This window comes from Glycine max, chromosome 15 (assembly GCF_000004515.6).
Source record: "Glycine max cultivar Williams 82 chromosome 15, Glycine_max_v4.0, whole genome shotgun sequence".
Lineage (NCBI taxonomy): Eukaryota > Viridiplantae > Streptophyta > Magnoliopsida > Fabales > Fabaceae > Glycine > Glycine max.
The window spans coordinates 50,655,593-50,669,727 of NC_038251.2; the positions used below are offsets into that span (position 1 = coordinate 50,655,593).

Genomic DNA, 14,135 nt, shown 5'->3' on the forward strand with positions numbered 1-14,135 from the left:
TACATACGTTCTTTTTCTTATATGTTTATTCATCAGCTATTTTATTTTATTCTCGAAAGGTAAGGCTTCATTCCCGAGTGAGAAGGAACAAGCCCTATTAAGTGAAGGGCTCATATCTATGTCTATAAAGGGAATGTTTATCCTACGTACCTATTATAAGTTTCATTTTGGGTATTTAATGAGCAATACCATTACCATCTCTAATCTCATTTTTTTGTGCAGGATTTTATCTCAATCTCCATTCTCCACAAATCTCATCTCATATGGCAAGGTTATCATCATTTTGATTTGTCCTAGTATACCCAGTTCCCATTTGATCATGCACCACAAAATCAAAAGCACCACACAATTATTGAAAATACTACTATCTTATCTTTCAAGCAAAATTCCCAAATAGTTCGAACCAACACCGATGCAAAATCCTATGGATCAAAAATACACCGATGCAAGGACCAAATAACAGAAGTACAACATTCACGGACAAAACCACAAACAAAACTCGACAAAACTTAAATCTTAAGTAACATTGTTCATATGAGAAATAAATTCGGCTAAGTTCAAAAGTAAGTTAAATAGTTCAAACAATTTAAAGCTTGTCTTCAAACTCGGAGAGAGGAGTCATCTGTTCCTTCAAGCCCTTCCTCTTGCGGATGTCGGTGACAAGCTGTGCAGCTTGTGATCCAGCCTCCAATGGGTCAGAAGACATCATATCCCAGTGATCAAAGACACATTGTGGGAAAGCCTGGCCTGATGTTGCAGCCCTCAATGTGCTCGAGAAACCAAAGGACTCAATGACAGGGAGGTATGCTTTGATGTTGTAAAGTGGGGTACCAGGCCTCTGCATTTCCTCGAACACATGTCCACGTTTCTGGTTAAGAACACTGTAGATTCCACCAAGAGCTTGCTCAGGAGCCTGGATTTCAACCAGGTAGACAGGCTCAAGAAGCCTGGGTTTGGCAGTAATCTGGGAAGCATAGAAGACTCTCCTGGCAGTAGGGATGATTTGACCACCTCCTCTGTGGATAGCATCAGCGTGCAGAACAACATCACATACTTCAAAGCAAATGGCTCTCATGTTTTCTTCGGCCAAAGCACCTTCTTTTGATGCCCACTGGAATCCAGCAACCACAGAATCCTTGATTTCATTCAAATACTGGACTCCCTTACACATATCAACCACCATGTTGGGTCCAAGGGTCTCAGGGCCAAAGCACCAGATTTTCTTGGCGAGATCCTTGTCCCAACCAAACTCTTCTGACAAGATCTTGGAGCGAATCTTGGGGTCATCCCTTGGTCCAATCTTGCCATCGTCAATGGCCTCGGCAAGACCCTCCTCCAATGGTCTTGCTTCCATGTACAGACGATTGTGCTTGTTGGGTGATTTGCTCATCACAGTGCGGCATGATCTCTCCAGGACAGTCTCCCTGAATGACACAACAGGGTCAGATTTAATGATCTCAGCTCCACCCATGAAATCATCCTGCAAGTCCTTCAAACAGATCTCAAGATGAAGCTCTCCTGCACCAGCAACAATGTGTTCACCAGACTCCTCAATGGTACAAACAACCATAGGATCTGACTTGGCCAACCGCTTAAGACCTTCAACAAGCTTGGGAAGATCTGATGCAACCTTACATTGAACAGCAACACGAACAACAGGAGAGACAGAAAACTTCATAGCTCGAATGGGATGGGCATCAACTTCCTTTTCATTAGTCAAGGTAGCATTCTTTGTTATGAACTGATCCAAACCAACCATAGCAACAGTGTTACCACAGGGGACATCTTCCACAGTTTCCTGTCTTTTTCCCATCCAAATGACAGTTCTTTGAACACTTTTAACATACAAATCCTTCTTCTCCCCAGGGACATAATTTGGTCCCATAATCCTCACCTTCAAACCAGTTGAAACTCTGCCAGAGAATACACGACCAAAAGCAAAAAATCTGCCCTTGTCAGATGCTGGAATCATCTTTGAGACATAGAGCATCAGAGGACCCTCAGGATCACAGTTTCTGATAGCCGAAGCATATTGATCATCAAGGGGACCCTCATACAAATTCTCCACACGATACTTCTGGGCTGTTGATGGAGAGGGTAGATGAAATATCATCATTTCCAGTAATGCACTACTTGCTGGAAGCCAGGTTTGCATGACACGCTTCATCAATGCTTTGCCCATTAGGTCCTTCTCCTCAGATTTCATGGTGACCCCAAGCTTTTGCAGCATAGGCCACAGCTTATCCTTCTGATCATTCATACAAGTGTTAATAATCTGCTTGATGGGCTCGTAACAGAACTGAACAAACCCACGCTTGCAGGTAGCAGAACCAGTATTCTTGCTGGACCATTTCTTTGTGGCTGGATCAAAGAAGTTTTCACCCCAGAGCCTTTCCATCATTTTTCCTTCATCAACTCCAAACTTAGATGCATACATCTTGGCAAAGTTAGTCAGGGTAAAAGCCCAGCCGTGCAAACCAGCAGAAAAAGCAACTGTTCCTTTCTCTGGATAGACCTGAACATCACCGAGAAGTGGATCTTCATATGTAGCCATGATCACATTAGCATTCTCAATAACTCTCTGGAATGTCTGGTAAGCCTCCTCTCCGTCAACCTGGAGTTCAAGGAAGCACCTGTCCATCTTATTGACAGTCAGAACAGGCCTAATCCTTTCTCCAAGGGCTTGTCGTAGAACAGTTTCGGTTTGGACACAAACTCCTTCCACACAATCGACCACAACAAGAGCTCCATCGGTAATACGAAGTGCAGCAGTAACCTCAGAAGAGAAGTCAACGTGCCCAGGGGAGTCAATGAGATTAATAAGATACTCATTCCCATTGCGCTCTCCCTTAAAACTCTTGAGAGCTTCATCAGTCATTTCATAGTAGAGTGAGATACCCGTAGACTTGATTGTAATACCACGCTCAGCTTCATCTGCACGGGTATCAGTCATACGGACATCACCTGCAACTTCTTGAGCAATAATACCAGCAGCAGCCACAAGAGAATCAGTCAGGGTTGATTTTCCTGCAATTCAAAAGCAAAGCAATAAATTGTCAGTATGCAAGCGAAGTGTAGGGATTATATATTTTGAAAAAACATTGCATTCTGATAAACAGCTAAAAATTTTGATCAAAAACCATTCTTGAGTAATATATACATATACAGTAGTTTTTGATACAAAAGGAACTTCTTAAAAGGCCTAACTTAAAAATTTATTTTCAAACAAACGCCAAAGCTACTTATCTTCATTCAAAACAGCAATGGGTAAAGGAACAAAATTGTAATATCAGGTACATCAAAGAGAAAGAAACCACTATCTGTTAATCCATACCGTGATCAACATGGGCAATGACAGACATATTACGGATATTATGCTTATAGTCCATAATGCGACGCAGCTCTTCAGCTGTGAACTTCACCTGCAAAAATAGAGAAATCTCAATTCAGAGCATGAACATTCAACCAAAGGAAATAAATAAAAATCATGTATCACTCTCCATCGACTTACCATTTTGACTAGTCTTTAGTTTCCACCAAAGTCAAAGCTGAAACATTAAAACACCAACGTTAGCTAAATAGCAAGGTATCATGCAGGCAACAAAAATATAGAAAAAGAAAAGGAGTTATTGAAGGAGAAAAGGGGATATAAAGGATTTGTTGTCAAAACTCGGTCAAAAACAAATTAAAAATAAAAAAAGTAAAAAATACCACAAATTCAACATAGCCATAACATATAAACCATTCGTTTTAATATACACCTACAATTTTCTCTTGGAACAGTTATAATTCCTTCCTTTTTGCACCAAAGAAAATCCCTCAATTTTAAGTACCCAAATTAATTCAGGATAAAAAGTTTCGATTGTTTCAAAAAATCTTCAAACTTCTAAAAACAGTAGCAAACGGCTCAACTCAGAATGCAATTTGTTTAAAACCTTAAATTATCAGTTTCAAAATACGCCAATTACATCCAGCAGATTAACACAAAACAATAACACCCGTCTAAGTCTAAAACATCTCAACATGCATATGCGTCAGTGTGTGTGAACCAAGATCCATCTATCACATACAGACAGCAAACCAACCGAACAAAGACGAATTAAAAAAAAAATCAGTGTTCAGATTTTGATTACCTAATATCATGTTCAATCAATTCATATCATACCTCACTAAACAAATAAGAAATGCAGAACAATCGATTATTATTCTGAAAAAAAGTAAGCAAAAGTAAAACCACACCCAGACAACAAGCAAATGAACAAAACTACACCGAATTACCTATAAGTATTAAAAAAGAAAGGAGCAGAATCCAAAACACGAAGAAAAACACCGAAACGGAATCGGAATATTCGAGTAATGCACAGATCTGAAGCAAATAAACGGAAGCGAGAAAAACAAACGGTGCCGATCTGTTCGGAAACAAAGAAGCGAAGGAAAAGCGAATGAGAAAATTAGATGCAGTGAGGAACCAAACCTGAAAGAGCGAGAGAGAGCGAGCAAGCGGCGAAGAGAGTAGTGCTTCCGACTCTCGTGTGCGTATATAAAGTGGTGTGTGTGAGAGACGGTGAGAGAAAGGTAGTGATTTTTTAGGGTTGTATCCACCACGCAATGTAAACCCAATCCTAGAGTATGGGCCTTGGGCCTGGATCTCTCAAGCCCGATGCTATTCTTTCTCTCAAATTGTTATGAAGGATTATTCCCCTTTGGAAAAGCTTATGAAATGTTTATCGGGACTTATCTTAACAAAATAAATAAATGTTTTTTATATAAATGTTTGAAATAAATAGAAAATTATTAATTTTTAAGTAAAAAAAAATTAGACAAATTCCAATAATATGACTCATGTAATTTATTGGTTACTATTTTTTTTTTGTCTGCATCTACATTGGGAACCGATTTTCATTCTTCAGCTTTTATTTTTGTTCTTGCCACCGAAAAATTTCATTCCCCTGGCTATTAAAAACCCTCGTCACTTTTTATGTTATTAATAGGTGAATGTTTTATTTTTAAATCATAGTTTTAAATATATATGGATTTGATTTTATGATATTTTTTTAGATTTATGATTCTCAATTTTTTTGTTATTACGAACAAAAAATAGATAAATGGTAATTAGTGATTTTTTATTTTTAATATTTTTGCAGCATATAATGTTATTTTTAATTTTGTTAATTACTTTTTAAAAATTTATTCTAATTTTAAACATATTTTGATTCTTATTCTTTTTTTTTAATTTATAAAATCAAACAAGGTATTATAAGTGCTTATGTGACAATGTACATCCAAATGCCATAAAATTGTATAAGTACTTTTTAACATGTATATACAAACACAAACACCTTAATGAATTTGAAGCACTTATAACATAAGCTCTTACATAATAAAAAATTATAGAATAAGATCTTAATCAATTTATTTTTCCAAACGGACCCTTATTTGGGGTTAGGATATGATAGAAAGTGGGTTTTAGAGTATAGTTTTAAAAATTAAATCAATCACTTATCCAATTATGGTACTAGATCAATGGTTGAATTGGTGGATTATTAATTGATTCACATGATTTTGTCTTTATATAATAAAATTTGAAAAAAAATTATATTAATATTATTATTTATTTTATGTTATTATATGTTATTCTTTAAAAAAAATTATTATATTTCTATTACTATTATTATTAGTTTATTGTATTTATTATTGTTGTTTTTATTTATTTTATTATATTATGCATTTGAATTATTTTTTGGTGTTCAACGGTTCGTTTGGGTCTGAAAAGCTCCACTGCAACAACCCATTAGTTATGTATCAAAATGAATATTTTAATAGATAAATGACTAAATTAAATTTTAGTAAAAATTTTATCCTAATTTAGCCTATACACTACATGACATAAATGTTTGTTTGATATAATTAAAATTCATAATAAATAGATATCATTGAATATATAAACTTGTTCCTGTTTTGATTTTATGTAAATAATTAAGTTTAAAAGTTATGTATGAAATATATATAGTCTGAACCTGTTGACTCTGTGTTTAACGGATCAAACAATGACAAACATATTCTAAAGTCTTCAATATTTATGATTAAGTTAAAGCATTGTGTTTTATGATCCTCTTGGAAGGAAACGTATGAATTTTTTTCATAGGACTTGTCGAAGAGTAAAGTGCAAGACAGAAGTCAGCAAATAAAGCTATTTATTCCATCCCAAAGATAGAGTTAGAGTACTTCATAGTACAAAAGTTGATTTGATCTCTAGCATTGGATTTGGAGTGCCTTTTTAAGGAAAATAAACAAAGTGATTTATCAATCTTATTTGACAAATTGGTAACAGGCATTAAATATTGTAATAATCAAATAAAAGAAGAAGCTCATTTTAGAGTCAATAATAACTTTTCCAACAAGTCTATAAATACCAAAAGTTTTAAAATGTTAAAGTTATGAATTCTTAACAAACAATTATCTTTTAAGCATTGAAACTCTTGTAATTAATTTTTTAAGTTTGTAAAAAGCTCTCAAAACATCTTATGTATCCTGAGAAAAAAATATTGTGAGCTAAACTTGTACATTCATTATAAGATGATGGCTTAGTTTACATGCCTCCTACCTTAAACAAATATATTAATTTGTGTAAAGCTGGAAGTGAGTTGGTAGGAAATAATACTTTGGTTATTAGGTTGGAGAGGCTAGTGTAAACATTACTTGGGAAAAGCTAAAGGTAGCTTATAAAAACAATACTTGTATAGATAATAGAAACTTGATGGGTTATAAAAAACTAAATGTAATCTCAGTTAAAGAGACTACCCAATATAAAATATCAGTGTTTTTATGCTCTTTACACTATCTATTTTTGTTTGACCCTAATTGTGAATCTTGCTTTCAAAAATGTTTTTTTTAATAAAACTTTGTTTTGAAACAAACATATGTTGTTTTTTTTAAACCTTCTTTTTGAAAACTTATATTAGACAACTTATATTAGACGAAAGAGTGTCTTACAAAAAGGATTGCAATTTTGTTATAAATCATAATTCAATCCCCTTCTGGTAATTTTTGTCTTTAAAGTATATTATAGATTTATAATAAATAATTTAAATTGTGATATATGTTTATTTTTAACAATTTATAATTTTTTTTATAAGAAATTATTGGAGTTAATTTAGAGATAGAGACAAAAAAAAATAGTTTGAAAGACAAGGTGGACAATAAGAATATTGAGTATATAAATAAATGTAAAAGAATGATAGTTTAAGATAGTTGAAATAATTTTTTTTGGATTGTTGCATAGGTCGTATATGAAATAAACATCCAAAAAAGAGAACATAGATTATTGAAAATGCTTAATTAAAAGTGTGGAGAGAATAAAAGATTCACTCTTTATATAAGTTGTATATATTTTAATTTATAACATGAGTATATTAGGTTTCTCTTCTTTTGTTTTGATCATTTTGTAAAATTTAAGGTTAGTTATAACAAAAACATAGTACAAAAAATAAGTAAGAGGAAAGAAAAATATTTCCTATACTTTTATAATAACCTTTTTATTGTACATCAGTTACTATTTAGAAAATTTGTAATATAGTTGAAACATTCTAGACACATTTGAGGGGAAAAAACATGTTTAAAGGAAATAATAAGGAAAAAAAAGTATTCATAATTGTTGAAAATTCCTCCATAGTTAAGGTTGGTTCACATTCAAGTAAATATGCAAATTCAAATGAGAAGTATATTCATAGACATGCATAAGAAATTGTAGAATATTTTTCAAAGGCTTGAAATTGATTTCTTTGACCTAGAGACTTATACACTCCACTTAAAAAAGTAAAGATTAGAACTATAAAGAACTTTGTGAATGCAACTCATTTATTGACATTCACCACTCACTCTTGAATGGAGCCGCACCCCTCTCCTATAAATAGGGAGGCTTGTGAAGAGTTAGAACATCCCACCAAAGCAAGAGTGATAGTGAGAAAGAGAGTTCTAATTTCCATTACACTTAGTGAGGTAGAGAGAAATTGTAAATCATCCTTATTAAGTGAGGTTGAGAGATATTCTCTTGTATTGAGAGAATCATTGTAACCCTACTTTTAATAGTGAAGATATTTAGTGATTTGGTCTCCTGATTTTTACCTTTCACACTTAAAAAGATTTTCATGTTAAAAATTCTTGGTGTCATTCTTTTATTCTCAATTCTCGTTTTTTCGTTTTCACTAAATGCTTATTTTGAGTTTAAAGGGTGTTTCCCAACAATAATCCTTTATCCAAGCACATAATATACAAAATTGACCAATAAAAATTTGGTTTTATATACATCAGTTAAGTTGAGAAGAAAGACAAGAATACGGAGGAAAATCTTGAAATAATATTTTGCATTATTTGTAACAACTCATTGTTGCTATCTGACACCTTAAGTTGAAGGAGTAGGCTCCTCTAAAGAGTATATTGCACTTTAGAAGGTAAAATGCACATATATATCTCATCCTTTTATGTAATGAATGGTCCAGATTATTAATGTCATCTAAAATTATCATGTGAGTTTTATTTTTAATACAATCCAAGGTATTGAAAGTTCCTCTAAGCCAACTATAATAAGTTTAGGACATCTAAGGAAATTTAGATTTTCTTCAAGTTTTTCCAACTATAAAATTTTTCACAAAATCACACTTTTTGAAACTACATTAAAATATTATAATTTTAATAAACAGTTATGGAATAAAATAATTTTTTTTGCAAGGACCTAATTATAATGAAATCTTTCAGTTTTCTTGACTTTTTCTTACCTTCATTGTGTTTTCTTACACTATTAATGCATAATGCAGTCTTATTTTCAATAGAATTGTCTATTGAAACTTATTCAGAAAATTCACATAAAATTTAATTATCTCATCAAAGACTGGAAAAATCATGGTGTTACATTATTAAAGAAGATATTCTATAAGGTATATTTTATCGTTTTTCCCAGCTATGAATACAAAACTAGGCAATGGGAATGTAAATAAAAAGAAATAAGAACTTCCAAATATACAAAAGCTACTTAGATTTCATAGGATTCTTTAAACGATTAGATGTTAGAAATGCAGCATCATCCCTAATGAAACTCCACCAAAGGTAGGTAAGTGGAATAGTAATGGCATTCCTAAGAGCTTGTGCATCTAGAAGTCCTTTGTATGGAGGGAAATCATATATCTTTAGAGACATTGCAAGGCCACTAATAAAAACAACAAACCGAAGCTTCCACCGTGAGGGATGGTGACTAACACCACTCCAAATTGCCCATGTTGCAAGTTGTGCTATAGTCATTAGTACACAAACTTTCATATTCCATTCTGCAAAGTTAGAAAAAGAATTCCAAGAAAATAATTTGAAAGTGGAAAAAAATGAGTGGTATGGATAAGATTAAAAAAATTGGTAAAATAATAAGAAAAAGCACATTAACTTCTATATCTCAGTAAACACATAAAAAAGAGTAGACACAAAATATCTAAGAATCTTGTCATTACTTTTGCAATGGAACTATGAGTCACAAATGTGGATGAAATATATAATTAAGAAGATTCTTCTGAAAGAAAAATAAAGTAAACATGAGACTTTCATGCAATTTTTGTCTTGAGAAGTAATTAGCTAGTAATATAAAGTTTACTTGACAAGACTCACCATAGTCTAGTTTAAAGGAGTTGAGGTACATTATATGAGTGATCACAAAAGATATCAATGGAGCAGGAATCATAACTCTAGTAGCTTCATCTTTTACATTGAAGCTTCGTAATATAGCCATAATGAAGGAATACCCAAGGAGGGCTACTGTAGAAAAGTTGTCAAGTCTCTCTATTAACTCACAATATCTGCATTCATTGTAAGAAATTTTTTAAGAAACATGTTACTAAATTAAATAGATAATAAGATAGGTTATTCATTTTTCTTTTAACTAGTTTGGTGGGATTATATAGGGAATGTAGTCTTTAAAGAACAATAGAAGCATCAACATATAAGTTAGAATACCATTAGCATTAGCTATAACTAAATCAACTATTTATATGGGATTTGTTAATAATGTATTCTCATTTGCTATCTAAAAAAGTATGTTAATAAATTATAACTTTTTGTTAAAATATTATTAAAGATGTAAGTTACTGACTAATCATTCTAAAAAATAAGTGAAGTTATATTAGCAAACCTCTTCTTACACACACATATTGTAATTTTGGTGCAAACACAAAGATAATGTTTTGTAGACTAAGCTGAAAGTTTCATTTAAGATTTAAAGAGCAATGTTAAGAGTATAATGCATGTACTAGAAATTAACACAATAAATATGAAATTTGTTAAAATTTTATATAACTAAGATTGAATTAGAGATATATATATATATAGATAATATGATAATGTGACCATAAGATTTAGACTCCCAAAGAAGAACAAGGAAGTTTTACTATCAACTAACAAAAATATTATTGGGCCTTGTAAAAATTCCATCATTTTTAATGACAAATAACAAGGTATATAGGACATTCTTATAATACCCAATATAGAACGACATTGCATATTTTGAAATTAGTATAATTAAAATACTGAAATTATCTGCATAAATGACTTACCGACTATGAAAAATAGTGCTCCAAAACCAGGAGTTCAATGACAAAAGTCCATATACATGCCACAAACTAGCATATTCATAGTAAGGCCTTTTACTTGCCTTTAGAGGAAGTTTATTGTATAAAAGAGTGAAAAAGGACATCCAACCATGAAAATGCAATGCAAGATTAAGGGCAGAGAAAGCCATAGAAGCAGGTTCCTGAATAAATGGAAGACATATTAGATCTCCAGACAAAAATTTTATGTCTTGAGGAGTGTTAATGTTAGTAATACGTTTTCTATTACACTTTTTCATATATTTTTTCTTATAAGTTAAAATTTATTAAAAGTTATAAAATCACGAGTGAGATTTATTATATAAGCAGTGTTACTTGCAAAATTTTGTAGATTTTAATGACCTTTATCCAATAATTAAAAAAAGTGTATAAAAAAATATGTTACTAACATTTATCTTTGATATATTTGGAAATCAATTCAAAATGGAAAATATATTAAATGATTTATTTAATAACAAACCTGTATCCCATAGGTACGCTTAAATGGCCATTTACTATGGTATTTTTCTGGACCTTTATTAAGTAACTCCCTTTCTTTCTCTCTATCAAACATGCAATAGTATTGACAATCATTTTGGCAATCTCCTTTTTTCCAATGTACATAAAGTGGCTCTAACATGCCCCATGGATGATGAATTGTGACTTCATCTGAAGAGAATTTACAATTTGGAAAACATTTATCCTTAAAGCATCCCGTTTCCTCACATTGTTTTACACAACTCCTAAATCCAGAGCAAAACAATAACGAAAAATTCTCACAATTTACTTTTGGATAAAATGTATTCCAAATGAAAATAATGATTAAAAAAAGAATAAAGTTATGTACCTGTAATGTGGATCAACATCACCAGCACTTGCATTTAATATCACAATAAACGATGAAAACACCAAAATGAAAGCAATAGTATATGAATTTAACATCTGACCACAAAAGATTAGGAACTTTAAGGTTAATAACTTTTTGTATTCAAATAGATCATAAATTGAATAATGATTCCAAAAGCCTTAACAAAAGAACAAACTATTATGTTCTATCTAACAGAACACATTTCAGAAATATAATATGAAACAGTATTCATATAGTAATCTTAAATCTAATTAAGCTCTTTTCACCAACATAACTTTTTATGTAAAAATACTGTTTCTCTTTTCCTTCAAAATTATAATTTGAAAGAAATATCAAATGGAAGAATCAAATGTAGCAAAACACAATTTACCTTTGTGGTAGTGAGAGAGAAGAGAATGGAACACGATAATAAGTTTGAAAAGAGACAAACACATGGAAGCAAATGTAGCAATAGAGAGAGAGAGAGAGAGAGAAGAGGGAGACATTTTACCTTTGTGGTAGTGAGCACTGTATAAACAAAAATCTAGTACAAAAATTTAGAGTGTTAGAAGGATTCAAGAAATGACGAAAACAAAGGAAAATATAGAGGTAATGAGTTATCTCATTTTCCATTTTATCAAGACCAAGTCATATGAAAGGATCCAAGCCATTCATGATTTTTAAAAGCAAATAAATGGTTAACTACTCCCTAAAAGTATGTGACACCATTTTCTTATTTTTTTAATTTTTTTTAAAATTTTGTTTTATTTTTCCCTTGACAAATGTTTACTTATTCCTACAAGTTCCGTTTTTAAAATTTTATTTAGTTGTTTTGAATTATTATTTTTATTTACAATTTTAAATTAACAGCAATATTATAAAAATTGGATTATATTGGTAATTGAACCACGTATGAAAAATATATGTGAATGCGTGTATGTTTAACTATATGAGAAATATATGATTTGCTCATTGGATAAAGTTTCAAATGGTAAAGAAAATTCATGTGTAAGGTAATTTCTCGAGAAGGAAATTCAGAAAGTGGCATTTATGAAATTTCAGTGACACAAAACCAAAGAGGTTTGGCTTTCGTAGAATTGAGTTCATCTTTATTTATTTTTTATCATGCCTTGGTGCCATCAAGTACTTTTAAATCTCCATATATATGTATTATACATTAATGTCTCTTTTGGTGTCATTTAATACTACTTATATATATATATATATATATATATATATATATATATATATATATATATATATAACGTATAGGGTTTGGTGGTAAAATTATGCTATTGATTGATGCTACTTATTTATCTCATTATGTAATATTGTTACTTATATCAACTTAGTATTTTATATTATCATTTGATTAAAGAATATTAAAATATAATAAAGTTATCATTATTTTCATCACTTGCTATCATGTAATTTATGGGCGAAGTGATTTAAGCTTTCATAAAAGCTTAAATCATAATATTGTTTACTCAATGTGAAACACAATATTCTTATTCTTAATAATTCACATATAATTCATTGATTATCTTATTTGTTTTAAAATGCTTTTAAAAACATACAGACACACACTACATATTATAGGAAATAAAGTTTGAAGATGAAGAGCAAGAATGAAGAATAATGACAGGATGAAAAGTGAGAATGAAGAATAATTTTTATAAAAGTTATCATTGAAGAAAATATAATTTGAGTATCATGTTTTTGAGATGTGTATATACTATATCCATGTTTAATATATTGCTGATGATGTTATGATGGTGTGATTTTGAATCAAATTATAAAAAATATATTAGATCAAATATTTTTTATTTATTTAAATCATTGTATTTTTGTTAAAGAGCCTAACTTAGTTAAATAAAGTGTGTGGATTATTATATATCTCTCACAATATCTTTAATTTTTATGTATAAAAAAACATTATATTTTCATTCATGTTTTATTAATAAAAACAAAATTTCACGCACTACACGAGCGAATAGCTAGTCCAAAACACGCAGAAAACATCAAACAGAAACAGAATATTCCGATATTCCACTTAAACACTGAAAACGAACCCGAAAGGTGTGAGAGAGAGACCCAACAAAGAGAGTTGTGCTGCCTTCTCTAAAGTGGCAAGTGGGTATACCTCATATGGGTTTGGATCTTTCACTTCTGTACTTGGCTGATACTTTTGTTGGAATCTTTCTGCCTTCTGACTTGCACTAGTAGTAACTATTTGAGGACATAGATTAGAATTTCAATGATATTATTTGTACACAAAAAGTATGATGGTAAAAATGTGATTTTAGTTTTTATATTTTTTATTAAATATAGTTAGTCTTTAATTTTTATAAAAAAAATAAAGTTATTCTTTTTTTAAAAAAAATTATAATATTTTAGGAGAAACTATATGTACATAATTTTTAAAATTTGATAACCAAATTAATTAACATGAAAGTACAAGAGTCTTGGCCTTTGACAAAAAATACAGAAACTAAAAACACATTCTTCTCTTATTTTTTCATATGGCTTTTCAATTTGTTATTTAATTAATATAAAATTTTCTTTTATTCTTCTTGAATTTGTAATCATTTATGCTTTTCCGTAGCTAGCTATTAGATGCAAATATTTATATGGGCATACATTTTATTTTGATGCAATATGGGCTT

The 14,135-nt window shown here is 30.9% G+C and overlaps 2 protein-coding genes across 2 annotated transcripts; both read right to left on the reverse strand.

Annotated features, from left to right (window-relative positions):
* Positions 1 to 349: 349 nt before the first annotated feature.
* Positions 350 to 4,682, reverse strand: LOC100788357 (elongation factor 2). Its single transcript, XM_003546747.3, has 4 exons — positions 4,475 to 4,682; positions 3,512 to 3,548; positions 3,335 to 3,422; positions 350 to 3,027 (listed from the first exon to the last, which is right to left on the reverse strand). Exons 2-4 carry the CDS (start codon positions 3,512 to 3,514, stop codon positions 587 to 589), a joined length of 2,532 nt encoding a protein of 843 aa, XP_003546795.1. The 5' UTR covers positions 3,515 to 3,548; positions 4,475 to 4,682; the 3' UTR covers positions 350 to 586.
* A 4,342-nt stretch (positions 4,683 to 9,024) lies between these two features.
* LOC100791355 (post-GPI attachment to proteins factor 3) lies at positions 9,025 to 11,564 on the reverse strand. The gene is made up of 5 exons (XM_003545869.4): positions 11,470 to 11,564; positions 11,104 to 11,365; positions 10,590 to 10,786; positions 9,649 to 9,836; positions 9,025 to 9,320 (listed from the first exon to the last, which is right to left on the reverse strand). Exons 1-5 carry the CDS (start codon positions 11,562 to 11,564, stop codon positions 9,025 to 9,027), a joined length of 1,038 nt encoding a protein of 345 aa, XP_003545917.1.
* Between the last annotated feature and the right edge of the window lie 2,571 nt (positions 11,565 to 14,135).